The 15,906-nt window shown below is 36.6% G+C and overlaps 1 protein-coding gene across 1 annotated transcript in view; it reads left to right on the top strand.

Annotated features, from left to right (window-relative positions):
* The window catches only part of anpepa (alanyl (membrane) aminopeptidase a), a 28,815-nt gene that overhangs the window by 1,694 nt on the left and 11,215 nt on the right, over nt 1–15,906 (top strand). Inside the window, exons 2-8 of the mRNA XM_084108830.1 lie at nt 828–1,565; nt 2,712–2,854; nt 12,953–13,092; nt 13,183–13,309; nt 13,380–13,534; nt 13,612–13,725; nt 14,844–14,987. Coding sequence (XP_083964956.1) covers nt 976–1,565; nt 2,712–2,854; nt 12,953–13,092; nt 13,183–13,309; nt 13,380–13,534; nt 13,612–13,725; nt 14,844–14,987 — 1,413 coding nt within the window. The 5' untranslated portion in view covers nt 828–975. The remainder of the gene's footprint in view (nt 1–827; nt 1,566–2,711; nt 2,855–12,952; nt 13,093–13,182; nt 13,310–13,379; nt 13,535–13,611; nt 13,726–14,843; nt 14,988–15,906) is intronic.

Below are 15,906 nucleotides of genomic sequence, written 5' to 3' on the forward strand. Positions count from 1 at the left end.
AAAAGTGCAGATTTTGCCAGCAAATTTCTAAATGCCACATTTATGTTTAACTCATATGAATGAGTTCATTTGAGTTGATATTTTATCATTATTATTTATTTTTACATTTTTTATTTTAGTTTGTCCAAGCTGAAATAAATTCAAATATAAATATTACAAGAAAAACTTAAAAGTGATGACTTGGCAACTAAAGGAAATGAATAAGTTAAAGTACTAAAATTACTAAAACAATAAATTAAAACTATATACTGTAGAAATAAACAGTATATAAAAAAGAAAACGATGACTAATAAAAATGACAAGAGCACATAAAAAAATACTAAAACTAACAATGAAAACTAACACGGGGATTGGTTTGACAACGTTGTCGTCTGTCCGTGAAAAAAAGTAGTTTATACATTTTTGTAGTTTACACAGAGACGATAATGGCAAAAACTTGCACTTTGAAACCCATTTTCAAAAGCTTGTGTTTTCAGGCCCGCCAAAATGCTGTTGTCATGTAACTGAATGGCCAGATGGATAAAAAGTTTTCAGTTTTTAGTTGAAAATGGTGTCATGTAAACAGCCCCTAACTAAGAAACAGGTGTAAGAAATCAATCAAACAATGAATAACCATGACAGCCAAGGACAAGCGGGAACATTGGAACAAATTAAACTAACTAGTCCACGAAAATGAGTCCATAAGTCCATGAGAATATTCTGCCTAACATCTTTTGTGTTCTAGAGAGAAAGTCTTTCCATTTGAAACTACTGTACATATTTGGATGAACTATTCCTTTACTACAATTATTTTGCTTGAATCTTTAATGAAACATTGCTTCTTCTAGGTAGGCTATTTATATCACCGAAGATGGAAACCATCTATTTGTTTTTGTTAAAAGCAATGTCATGCTAGCATCATCTCAACAACACAACAAAGAAGAAAAACGCACATAGGCGACAGCACCATTTTGTCATCTCAAACCACAGTGAACAATGGGGAAAGGATATTACATCAGCAAACATATGGCCACCGCAGCCATGGTACTGGCTGCAATAGCCTTGGTGACCATCATTGCATTATCAGTCGTTTATAATCGAGAAAAGTCCAAAAACGCAGCAAAATTCACCGATTCAACTACATCACCAGTACCTCCCACCCCCAAGACTTCGAACGAACCCTGGGACAAATACAGACTGCCCGATACTCTGTCTCCACAGTACTACAACGTGACTCTTTGGCCTCGTTTGGTGATGAACGCCAATGGGACGTATATTTTCACTGGGAACTCGGGAGTGATGTTTACTTGTGTGAAGACGACAGACCTGATATTGATTCACTCCAACAAACTGAACTTAACCCTGTTCAAGGGGCACCATGCAAAACTCACGGGTCTGAGCGGCGTAACAGCTCCGGCAATAAAGACCACCTGGTTTCAGACCGAAACACAGTTCTTGGTGATTCAACTGGAGGGAAAACTGAAGCCTGGGAAGTCCTACTGGCTCTACACAGAGTTCAGAGGAGAGCTTTCTGATGATCTGAAAGGTTTCTACAGGAGTGAATACATGGAAGATGGTGAAAAAAAGTGAGATTTTGTACATCTTTGTGATAATACAATTTCCCCAAAGAGTATACGGACACTAAAGCAGCTGAAAATGTCTGAATGTTATTGCATTACACACAACCTATCAAACCAAGTGGCACCTGGTTGCAAAACAGATGATGTGGCAGATTTATTCGTAACCATAACCGAGACATTTTTGCCATTACTCAAAATGTTTCAGTTCTAGCAGACTAACCACATGTATTTCCCGTTATGTTCAGCAATCATAAAATGTCGAAATACTTTTGTTGAAATATCTGTTTATTTTGAACAGTACACATTACTGTCGAAAAGTTTGAGGTCTGTAAAAAAATGCTTTTAAATGCTTCATTCCGGAAGTAAATCAACCAAAAGTGACAGCAAAGACATTTATAATGTTACAGAAGATTTATATTTCAAATAAATGCTGTTTATTTTTTATCTTTCTATTCACCAAAACAAAATGTATTACGGTTTCCACTAAAATGTTAAGGAACCACTGTTTTAACAATGTTTCTTGAACAGCAAATTTGATTTCTAAAGGATCATGTGACACTGAAGACTGGAGTAATGATGCTGAAAATTCAGCTTTGATCACAGGAATAAATTACATTTTATAATCTATTGAAATAGAAAACTGTTATTTTAAATTGTAATAATATTGTTTAAACAAATAAGCGCAGCCTTGGTGAGCATAAGAGACTTACATTTTACCAAACCCAAGCTTCTGAACAATATGCTATCTATTATTTTATATTTTAAAAATCTATCAAACATCTTTTTCTGAAATGTTTTTCAAAAGTGTGCTTGTGCTATATTTTAAAAGTCACTTGGTTTGATAGTTTTGTATGTAATGCAAATAAGACATTTTGTATGTAATGCAAATCAAGACATTTTTAACTGTTACTTAAACTACTGAAAGTATTTTCCTTGATTTTGTTCGTTATAGACATTATAGGTCATTTAAATTTAGAAATATGACATCTTACTGACAAACAAAAAGTAATCGAATCTAAATGAATGAATGAATCTATTCGAATAGTAATTGAATCTATTGATAAAGTAAAGCACAACTCAAACCGTTGCCATTTGTTCAAAACTAGTTGACTTTATAGTGTTGTGATCAAACACTTTTCTCATGTTTTCCAGAATCATTGCCATCACTCAGATGCAGGCCACTTACGCTAGAAAAGCTTTCCCGTGTTTCGATGAACCTGGCATGAAAGCTGTGTTTCACATCACTCTTATCCATGACCTGGGAACTACAGCACTGTCCAACAGCCAGGAAATTAGTAAGACAATCAATCCATCGCTTTCACTAATCTCATTTGTGCTCACTGAAACTATTCATTTAGTCCCAGACTAAAATGCGTGTTTGAGCTGTCTGAACTGAAAGCAACTTGCACTGACATATCTTAAAATACATCAGTGCCATTGTTTTTATCTCAAGATGCACACCAGTAAAGTTTTTTTTTTTTTTTTTAAGGCACATTTATAAAAGCTACTTAAAGGCTCTAATTGAACTAAGGCTAATCCTGCAGCAAGATTTTTTTTTTTTTTATAAGGTCCACTGGGCATTTTAAAATTCAATTATTCTGTCACCTGCCAATTCTACTTTCAAGAAAAAAATATACACTGTAAAAAATTAAACCGTGATTTTTACGGTAAAAAAACTGCAGCTGTGGTTGCCAGTACTTTACCGTCAAAAATACAGTAGCAACGTTATTGGTTTTACAGACTTAACTTAAAATTTACAGTAATAAACCATAATTCATTATCTGATATAATGTGAATTTAACGTCCTATTGAAGTATTAATATCTGTTTTGTACCATTGTAATACACTGATAACCAACAATCACAGCAGTGATGAGAGTCACATGATCAATCAAAGCTCATCACAAGCAGCTCTTCCACAAAAAATGTAATACTAATATAATAGAAGCTGCACAGTGTCATTCACACAAACATTAAACACCATCATGGTAACACACATGAAATTTTTAAAATGCAATAAACAGTAATTTAATAACATTAAATGTAACATAAAACCCTAATGTACATAACTGATTAGAAAAAACGAAGAAAACTATGAAGAAACATAGTTATTTCAACAAAAATACATCAAAAGTGAAGTGTCACGCAGGGAATTGTGGGAATGTCAATTTACGGTTTTTCACTGTAAATTATACAATGAGTTGTTCTTTTTCACTTTCAAAAACTGTAAATTTAACGGTATTTTACAGTAAAATTACATTAAATGTACCATTAGATCTATCACAGTTATTTACCGTATATAGTACGGAAACTTTCTGTTAACCAATTAACAGTTTTTCACTGTAGCATTTTTACAGTCTTTTACCGTTAAAATCACGATCATTTTTTACAGTATATTATTAAAAAATATAATAACTTTAAAAATTATCAAAATAAATGATCAACAATATCAAAAACCTACAACACATCATGCATGTGTCGTGGTGCTCTCGTGAACATGCGTTGGAGACATTAATATTTTGTAAAACAAGTGGTAAATTATGTTTTTTATGCAAACATAGCACTCATATTGCCACTTTGGATCACATGGATTACTTTAATGATGTCTTTACTACCTTTCTGGGGCTTGATAGTGTTAGTTGCATAGCTGTCAATGGAGGAACAAAAAGCTCTCAGATTTAATTAAAAATATCATTATTTGTGTTCCGAAGATGAACAAAAGTTACGGGTTTGGAACGACATGAGAGTGAGCAATTAATGAAATAATTTTCATTTTTGGATGGACTATCCCTTTAAAAATACTTCATAGGTTTATAACAACATGAAGGAAATTACTAATTCCTTAAAAACCACACATGTCATGCTAACTTTGCACTTTCTGAGTCATGGTAGTCTGCTGGTTATGTGTCATTCGGCAACATCTGTCCTCCTGATGTTGGCATTCACTTCAGCTCTGTTTGTTTTCCTTGAAGTTATTCCCTTAACTGCCATCAGCTTCAAACCTAATCTTGACTATCTGAACATAAGCAAACCAGGCAAACTTTTGCCTCAAATCATGTTTTGCTTGCAGGGCCAATTTCATATCAAAACAATGTTTCTGTATCCAAATCCTGTCAAGATTTTCTAATATATCCCAGTTAAAAATGTTTTTCAAATGCAAAATGTATTGCTGCAGTCAGGCTGTGGTGACAGACTTATGTTTAAAAATGTGGAAATACAATTAACAATATATTGACTTCTAAAACCACTCACAGTTTTTCTCAATTGCTAAAACACAATTTCTGAAACCTTGCTCCATTTTCTGAAAACATTAAACACAAAACCTCATCTTCAAGCACCATTTACAAAACTTCTGACTCCTCTCGCAAAATGAAACTTTCGCCTCATCAAACGCTGCTCTCAAATCATAAACAAAGTGATCAAAATGATATCAAGCAGTCAGTAAACAATACACCAAAAAAAATAGAAAACACATTGTTCAAAACATATAGTTATCAGGGTGAAGTACATTTTTAATCTCAAAACAAATTTCATATTTTTCCATCATTGTCTTTTGATGAACAAAAACATGTTCTATCATAGTAGCTCAAAATTGATAAGAAATTACTCTGCTTTGCTCTTTGCAGTTTTTTTTGTTCTTCCTCATCCTTGTACCCGTTTTTACAGTACTGTACCCTGCATCTCACAAACTTGTCCTTTGTCTCTGTGATACTGTGATTCTTGTTCTTTGTTGATATGAACCTGCAACCAGTCAAAATCTATTGAGCAGTCAGTACTGTTAACAAATGGAAAGCACAATGTTCAGGGCCATACAATTTGTTCATTGTACAGTCTACAGCCTACCATGCACTGTACTAAAGTATACAATACTAAAAGGGACACAAATCAAAGGAGTAAACAAGTGATCAATGTGCTTCTTCTTGTCATTGGGCTGGGTCAGGCCAGAGCACTTTGTCGACATCACAAGCAATATTGTCCCTCCTGAGGCAACGGGGGAAGAAGCCTCTTGTGTGCCGTATGCAGCCCTGACATGATTCCTCACCTATCTCACCACAGGCTAAATCCATGGCTTGCAGCAGATTTACTCTGGTGTAGGGTTGTCTATCATATACTTTCCGTCTCCAAGAGGAGAAAAACTCCTCAATCGGATTCAGGCGAGTATGGAGGGAGGTACAAGTTCATAAACTGCCCATTAATGTTAAACCATTCCCTTACCTGAGCAGCTCTGTGGAAACTGACATTGTCCCACACTATCACATAGGTGGGAATGGGATTCTCATTTAGCTCTTGACCCTGCTGCTCAAATAAAATATCTCTTAGATTGGCAATGAATCTTAGAAGGTGCTGGGTGTTACATGGCCCGAGTGTAACATGGTGATGTAGAACACCATGGTTGCTGATAGCAGCACAGATTGTGACATTGCCACCTCGCTGACCAGGGACTTCAACAATGGCCCGCTGTCCAATCATGTTTCGGCCTTTCCTTCTCCTCTTTGTTAGATTGAAGCCTGCTTCATCGACAAAGATGAACTCATGGGGTCTGTCCAAGGATTCCAAGTCAAATATTGTCTGTGTAGAAATACAGGAAGTCGTACAGAGACAGTGCTATACTGTAGAGTACAATTAGGCCTACTGTATGCACTTCTGATTCACATACATTGTATGTACTGAAGAGTAATGTCATTCACATAGTATGTGTTAGTACTGTAGACAATCTGGATTACAGTAAATGTTTCTGAATGGTACTCTGTATAATTGTTTCTTTTGCATCCTGTTACGATCCTGTTTCCCTGGAAGTGTGTGTTGTCTTGTATCACTCGTTCGTATTCGTATTACATTATCTTGAAGGACCATGCCCACTATAACGGCCTCTTGCTCCTGAGTGAATATAGCTGTCCTTCCACCTGCATGTGGCAGCCTTGCAATTCTACAAAAATGTGCAGTTACAAAAAATATTCATGCAGTACTATACATACAGTGATGAACTTTACAAATGTCTATTGAAACAGCTGCATATAGTGTAGTACAGTAAATTTGCAATTACAAAAATACAGTAGTATACTGTATCTGTTCTCTTCTCTGAATGTCCTTACTATGGTGGACACAGAAAATCGGCTAAAACTGGGTTGCACTCTTAAGTTCTGCTTCCCTCATAGTCAGTCCATGGACAAGAACATCCTCCTGAGACCCCGAAAAAAAAAGTTTTTTGAATTTCGTTTTTTCCATGTCATCACACTGTTTAGAGCACAATAAACAAATGGTAAAAAAACATTTTTGAAAAATAATATTTTATTCATACGTTATGCTATGTCCTCTGTAGTGGACGCCAGGACTAAGTTGTTTAAAAAATAAAATGACATGAAATTATATGTATAAGCAAAAACAATGGGATTTTTTTTTCAATCACCAATAAATTTTGGGGTTTCAGGATTTTTTCAACCAAAATTTGTATAAAGATGATTCTCAACTATGTTATGAAAGAAATAACGTAATGAATTGATACACCATTTTACTTTATGCAATATGTGGGTAAAATGGCCATAAATTAATATTCCCGTTCAATGCAATGTATCTATAAACTGTATCTAATTTGCACATTCATGTGTTCTTGGAGCAACATTTAATGAAAAAATAAGTGTAATAATTGGAGTAATAATTGGCAACATTTTAATAATAATATCTAATATTTCATAGGAATATTGATGTATAATTTATTTCCATATTCACTTGCTGTGTCTTACAAAATGCCTGATAAACATGATTTAAGTCCTGATGTCCTCTACAGTGGACATGTTTGAAAGCAATGCTCTGTTCTGTAACAGAAAATATTTTTTTTATTTGAAACCCCTTAACATTTTCCTGAGATGTTGTTTTATGAAATACAATTTGAAAAGTAGTCCAATTTAAATTATAATTACAATAGATTTTCATATTTCCATAAGAATGCTACATTTGATCGCTAAATTAATGTCAGACATTTTTAAAGACCAAGGAGAAGTTGTTTTCATGGTGAAACCTCCAAACATTTGGTATCTCTGAAAAGTCCTGAATGTGCTCTTTACAGGACACCCAGGTTGTGCCATGTGACATGTATGATGTCAGAGAAATTCACTAAAATATAATGTCCAGACAGTGGACAAAAGTCTATTCTTGGGTCCCAGGAGGCTATGACTGTTGCCCGAATTTCATCAGATATTTCCATTCTTTGTCTTCCTCTTCGTCCTCCTCTTCCTCTTTCTTGCCCTCCTCTTTTTCTTTCTTGCTCTCTTCTTCCTCTTCCTCTTTCTTGCCCTCTTCTTCCTCTTCCTCTTTCTTGCCCTCTTCTTCCTCTTCCTCTTTCTTGCCCTTCTCCTCTTCCTCTTTCTTTCCCTAATCCTTCTCTTCCTCTTTCTTGCCCCCCTCCTCCTGCTCGTCGCCCAACTCGCATACGCACTCGTCCTCTCACATTGTTTCTTCTATCTGTGGAAGAAATTTAATATGTTCTATATGTTTGCATTTTCTTACATTCATAGAATCTTAGAAATATGATTATAATCAGATGAATGTAGTGTCGATACATACCCTTATGAATATACGTATGTGCATGTCGTTGTATATGACCGGAAAAAAGTTAATGTGACTGAATGTATGACCGAGACAGAGAGTCTCCATTCAAGGGTGTAATATGATTAAATATGATAGACAAATCTAAACAATATGTTAGTTATGGCTAAGATGTATCTTGATGTAGCCTCTGGAAAACAACCTTGGGGGAGGAACAACTATAAAGAATGAAGGATACACCCAGGGGTTAAATTGGGATTTATTATGTGGGGGGGCTCTCCCTAGGTGGGTCCGGGGGTATGCCCCCCCGGGAATTTTTTTTGAAAAATAAACTATTAAATGGCATTTTCTGGAGAGTTTTGTGCAAAGAAATGGAGAAATGGAGTCTTACATGATATGTGAAAAACTGCAAGGTTAAGAGCATATTTGCATTGTTGTAGTATCAACAGGTAGGCTATTAGGACATTTAGCATTTACATTACTGTTAATCAGCAGTGGTGGAATGTAACGAAGTACAAATACTTCGTTTCTGTAGGCCTACTTTACTTAAGTAGAATCAATAGTGCATACTTTTGACTTTTACTTCGTTACATTTTGCAGCAATTATTATACTTTCTACTCCACTACATTTCTATAACGTTTCGTTACATTTTCTGATCAGTTTTTCCCCTGCCAAAACAGGGATTGAAAAAATGTCCTGTTTTCGGTGCTGATGCGGTGGTGACGCGTTCATGTAAGGGTGGCGCTGCCAAAAAAGCACCTAAAAGCTGTCACAAAGAACCGGCAAAAGTAATGATTATGAATATGTAAAATATAGCAAGGAGACATTTTAATTGTTTATTAATAAACAAGTGTTTTCTGTGTAGTGTTGTTTTTGGCGGCCTGTTTTAATTTTAGTTTTAGTCTAGTCTTTGTGTCAGGCTGTCATTTTAGTTTTTATTAGTTTTAGTCACATTCATACTCTTTTTAGTCTAGTCAAGTTTTAGTCGACGAAAACTGATGACATTTTAGTCTAGTTTTAGTCAACGAAAACTGATGACATTTTAGTCTAGTTTTAGTCGACGAAAACTGATGACATTTTAGTCTAGTTTTAGTCAATGAAAATTGTATTTTAGTCTCTTTTTAGTAATGCGATTCTATTTAACCCAGTCAATATATAATTTCAAACAAGGCTATCTTATTATAGGCTATTTAGTAGGCCTATATTTAGGGCTGTGACGGTGGCAGGTTTTTTTTACCACCGCGGTATTATTATTAAAAAATAATATAAAATTTTAATATTCGGGGGGTTATAAAAAAAAAAAAAAAACTCGTTTTATATTTCCACACAAAGACGCGATGCACTCTGCGCTTTGAGCGGGATGTGGGACACGAGCAGGAAAACACGAAGATATCGATCTCTTTATGATATCTTCGTGTTTTCTACTTGATGTAAATTGGTTTGAAGAGCGAATTTTATCCTCCACAAGGGCAAGATATTTAGGCTGTGTTTGAGATTGCGCTGCCAGAGAAAGTGAAACTAAAAATCACCCACACGTGTCAAACGCGCTTTACAACTAAACTCGCGCCCAATGTCTAATATAACAAGCACAAACTGTGTTAAAAAGAATTTGACATGCAAGTACAAATGTAGGCTATCTGTCCTACAGCGTTTTTCTACTTAACCACAGTAAAGAATACGAATATAATAGGCTTAATTAAAAGTGAACCAAGAAACGTTTATAATAGGCTACCTTTAGAAAATGGGTGAGACGTGACACGTGAGTGAAGATTTGGGAAAAGAAACAAGAGATTCCATGCAGGGATGAGTCACGATTTTTGGATATTCGATTAGTTTATTTAATTATAAAATATCGAATAGGTTGTGCGATTATACTCTAAAATAAAATCTCCATGTTCTGGCGCTAATGCGGTGACGTGTTCATGTAACAAGAGACGCTGCCAATAACGCACATAACAGCTGTCACAAAGAACCAGCAAAAGTAATGATTATGAATGTGTCAAATATATCAATGAGACATTTTAATAGAATAACTAATGGAGTAATATATGGTTAAATTCGCTGATAATCGGGTGACCAGATCGCAATCCAGAATTTAAAGCCGACAAAGCTATGGGTTCACGCACAACTCTCTCATTCGTCGTGACGTTACATTTCGTCTCGTCTCGTTTTGGTCAACGAAAATGAAGAGACATTTTAGCATAGTTTTTATTTTTTAAACCACATTTAGTCTCGTTTTTATTCGTCAACGATATTGCATTATACATGTATTTTAGTCATCATCACATGACCATGCATTTACGTCTAGTCTCGTCTCGTTTTCGTCAGGTGATAACGGTTCGTTGACGACAATATTTCGTCATAATTTTCGTTGACGAAAGCAACACTATTTCTGTGTCAGTGCCCTGCATAGATGAAGTTGACGATGCTATCCCCGCAATCTTCGCAGTAGTGAACTCGCCAGAGAGAAATGCACATTTCATACGGATTAGGCTACACAAGCAGCGGTCTGTTTTCTTTCGTTTTGAATTGTTCTGTTTAAAAGAAGACCTTCCAAGCTTTCTATAGATATATTTATCAGGTCTGTCAGGCAAGTAGGCTCCCTTATACGCTGAGTTTCGGTTCATTTATGAGACGAGAGTCCAGTTCACTCGCCGGCGCGTCCGTGTCGTGATTATCTATTGTCTATATATATTTACTACTTATTTATGTTGATGAAACATTGATTAAAATTAAGATACAATTAATACAAAACGAAATTCATTTTAAAGAAAGGCTTTGTGTTTTCTGTTTGAGGTCTCAGTGAAAGTTTTAAACAGTCTATTAGTGCCGCTTTCAGAGGGGTCCCGTCCGTAACATTGTTTTTTCCTCATAAATGCGAACATGAAAAATAAAATAAAATGAATATGTTATGTTCTGTGGAGAGCCAACCCTTCTTCATCCGGTGGGTAGTATTACTTTGGTTTGCAGTGTAATTCATAGAACTACAAAAAAATATTTTGCCACCTAAAAGTTAAAGATTTTTTGTGTCACGGCCACGGCATGTGTAGCCTATTTCCCTCATATTAAATATAAAACGCTTGATTACACACTGTATTACCTTGTTATGATAGTGACCCATACAATGTGCCAAACATTTTTTCCTTACCTTGTCATTCAAGGCCAGGGCACTTTTTGTACAACCAACGTTGAGCTGAACTTGACAAAATTGATCTGCTGCTGCAGCGGCGGCCAGCAGCTCGGGTTTTTTTATTTTTTTTTTGTTCAAGGCAGTAGAAGGTTCTGGAACTTTTGCGCGCTTCCACATCCCGCGCAACTACGGATCTCCCAGGAACATTCATTATTGCTGCGTACATTTATCCATGTCGGAGTTCTGAGTAGTAGCCTACCTAGATGCGCATGGCGCGATCATGGTCGACTGACAACGAGATTAAGCAGCTGAACAAGAGTACGGCCGTGTCCCGATTGTTCTCATCTCAGCCCCGCCGAGACAAAATAGACATGCCATTTCAAAATCTTTCATTTATAATCAGAAATATGTTTTCAAAAGCATCACTTTCATCAAATTTTATGTGACATAATTTCCAGTAGGCAACTGACTGCAAACGAGCAGGCTTATGTGCCGGGGCTGAGCCCCGGAGAGCCCCGGCCCAATTTAACCACTGGATACACCCCACTCGTTGTCACACTCTGCAGGCACTTTGTAATGACTGTATGACTGCTGACCTTTCCTTGCAAGGGAATAAATAATTGTTAAAGACAATTGATACCTGTTTGTCTCTTATTCAGTATTAGAAAATTGTCTGCCACCACATATCCATTCTCAGACTTTCTCCTTCCCACCTTCAACAACCTATTTGCTTTCTGAACTGGCTTATATTGGTTGTCACATCATTTGAAACAGGTTAAATCAATTTTGAGTGGTTGTGTTCAATCAATGACGTGTTCTCTATTTGTATTTGATTGTTGCCACTTGTGTTTACCAGTATGGATGACATGTGCATTAGAGTGCAGAATGTGTTTTGAGAATGAGAATGTATTTAGAGTTTTGCTGAAAAGTCTAAGTGAGATCTGCAAATTGTGTTTTACTATGTGAAATGGTTTAAGGTATTGACAACAGACTGCACAATTAGCTAAATGAGTTCAGGCAACTGAGAACTTTGTTCAGCCAATGGGTTTTAGTGTTTTAGCAATTGAGAAAAACTGTAATTGTTTTTTGTTTTTTTTATGGGTAATTTTGTTATAAATTTACATGATTAATTAACTGGCATTTGATTAACTAATTGGCATAATTAAAGGAATTTGTATAGCTCAAACAGTACAGCATGCCATTATCTATGCTAAAGTCACAGGTTTGAATCCCAGGGATTGCATGAACTGATAAATTATATACCTTAAACAGACAGTCCACCGAAAAATGAAAATTCTGTCATTATTTACTCATCCTCATGTCGTTTCAAACCTGTATGCATTTCTTTCTTTTTCCAAACACAAAAAAGTATATTTTGAAGAATGATGGTAACCAAACTGTTTTGTATCCCACTGATTATATTTTTGTCCATATAATGTAAGTCAGTGGGAACTGAAACTGTTACCAACATTTTTTTAAATATCCCTTTATGTTCCACAAAACAAAGAAAGTCATACAGGTTTGGAACGATATGAGGACGAGGACATTACAGAATTTATTTTTTTTGGGGTGGACTATCTCTTTAAAAGCAAAGTAATTGGTTTTAAACAAAAGCATCTGCCAAATTCATAAAGTAAATGCAAGGTACATATTTAATTTTACTCACAATACTTTTCAAAATATTTTTTATAAACTGTGGTTTCTTATTTTTTCATCTTAGAGACAGAAAATGTCAAAATTGATGGAACGGCTGTTACCAGGACGATATTTGAACCCACAAAGAGGATGTCAACATACCTTGTTGCATTCCTCGTCAGTGATTTAACCTACATCAGTGCTGAAGACGACAAGGGTGTTTTGGTAGTACCTCCATGCCAATTTATTAATCTAAACTAATCTATAGTTTTTTACAGACATGAAGGTAAATTATGTTTGTTTGTATTGTCACAGGTAAGAATATGGGCACGGAGAAAAGCCATTGAAGACGGGCAAGGAGATTATGCGCTCAGTATCACTCAGCCGATACTGGAGTTCTTTGAGAAATATTACAACACTAGCTATCCGCTTTCTAAGTCAGGTACGACCAACTTCATTTAGAAAACCTTCAAAGTACAGCAGAATGCACATTTTTCCTCCTCTTTTCTTAGATCAGATTGCGCTGCCTGACTTCGAATCGGGAGCCATGGAAAACTGGGGTCTTGTCACTTACAGAGAGACTGCGCTTCTATACGACCCCGAGACGTCTGCCAATGGCAACAAGCAGAGGATTGCAACTGTGGTTTCTCACGAACTGGCTCACATGGTACGTCTAGGCCCAGTAAAGGGGACTCGGAGTACTTTTTGCTTCACACAGTTTGCCATATGATTTATGTCTTCCAGTGGTTTGGAAACCTCGTGACGCTGAAATGGTGGAATGATCTCTGGCTGAACGAGGGGTTTGCTTCATACGTGGAGTATCTGGGCGCTGATCATGCTGAGCCTACCTGGAACATTGTAAGAACATCATTCAAAGGATTTGTGAAATAGTCCCTTTCTTTGAGGTGCTTTTAAGATGTCCACTAGATAATCATATGCTCATAGTATTAAATAATTATCAAGGCACTTAATGCAGAAAAACTTGCCCGTATTTAAAGGTGAAGTGTACTTTCTCTATCCCAATTTAAATGAACAGATTATAAGGATTTTTTTAGGCTGATTTCCTGAGGAGTGTAAACACTATGGCTCTATGGTGCTTTCAAAACATTGGTGTCTGTTTGTTTAAGGGAAGGGGTCAAAGTTTGACTGGTTAGCATGGTTCAGTTAGTTCCTGCTGTTGGAGAGGGCCAAAAAGTCTTGTTAAACCTGAAAAAGAGCCTGTATTTAATGAATTCATTAAGCTAGCCTTGTGACTGGATGGATGGATGGATGGATGTATGGATGGATGGACATGGACGGATGATGGTTGGATGGATGATGGATTGATGGATGGATGAATGAATGGATGATGGTTGGATGGATGTTGGATGGATAATGGATGGATGGTGGATGATGGATGAATGTATGGATGGACATGGACGGATGATGGTTGGATGGATGATGGATTGATGGATGGATGATGGTTGGATGGATGATGGATGGATAATGGATGGATGGTGGATGATGGACGGATGGATGAATGGATGGATGATGGATTGATGGATGGATTGATGGATGATGGATGATGGATGAATGGATGGATGATGGATTGATGGATGGATTGATGAATGGATGGATGATGGATTGATGGATGGATTGATGGATGATGGATGAATGGATGGATTGATGGATTGATGGATGAATGGATAGGTGGATGATGGAATCCACCCATCCATCCATACTCCAAATCACTTATCCTATGTAGTCGCAGGGATGCTAGAGTCTAAAATAAATAAATAAATTCTTCTTGGTAAGAAAGGTAACTGGAAATCTTTATTATTATTTTTGCAGTTTCGTTTATGGCAATTAGTGGTGCAGAAATTACACACTTCACCTTTGAGAGAGCATGATGCAGAGTTGCATGTTGCAGTGCAGCGAAATGTAGAAGAGACACACCTTGTAACACTTAATTGATGATCAACTCTGTCCCTCACCAGAAAGACCAGATCATTCTGTACGACCTGCAAAGAGCGTTTGCTGTGGATAGCTTGACTTCCTCTCACCCTCTCTCCCAAAAGGAGGAAGAGGTCAACACTCCATCAGAAATTAGTGAAATGTTCGGCACCATATCCTACAGCAAGGTAAAAAAAATCTACTGCATTATCATACAGTAAGACCTAGAAACTTAGCAATACCTAGCATCCAATAGAACACCTTAGCAACTGGACTGAAAAAATGCTAAGAACATTCAGAATACCATAGCAACCAGCCACAATCTCCTAGCTACCAGACAGCGACACAAATAACATCTTATCACATTACAACGTCCTGGCAAGTGGCAACCATAATGAAAACCCCAGCAAAGGGATAGCAATGCAAACACTACGCAAAACAAGCATTCAGCATATCCCAGCACAAGATGGTGTAACACAGCAACCAGATAGTGACACACTAAGTACTACTCAGAACATCTTAACAACCATCTAGCAACACCCTGGCAACCATCCACAAACCCTTGTGACCCCCAAGAACTAGAAACTGGATAGAAAATAGGATAAAGTCCATTCAGAACACAGTAGAAACACGATTTCAATGTGCTAATAATTACTCAAAGCACCTTAATGATCACCTAGGAACACCCTGGCAACCACCCGCAACATTGTAGCAGTTTTACATCCAGTACTGATTACAACTTTGAAAAACCGCATTATCGTGAGACCTAGAAATTTAGTGACGCCCTAGTAACCAACAAGAGCTGAAAAACACTAAGAACACTCAGAATAACATAGCAACCACCCACAACACCCTCGCAACCATCAAAAACATCCTAGCAACTGGACATCTGTTTAACATCCATTACTGATTACAACTTTGAAAAACCGCATTGTAATAAGACCTAGAAATTTAGTGGTGCCCTAGCAACCACCAAGAAAAGAAAAACACTAGGAACACACAGAATTCCGTAGCAACCGCCCACAACACCCTATCAACCATCAAAAACACCCCAGCAACTGGACATCTGTTTTACATCCAGTACTGATTACAACTTTGAAAAACCAC

Source organism: Abramis brama, assembly GCF_963993115.1.
Source record: "Abramis brama genome assembly, chromosome: 3".
Taxonomy (NCBI): Eukaryota; Metazoa; Chordata; class Actinopteri; order Cypriniformes; family Leuciscidae; genus Abramis; species Abramis brama.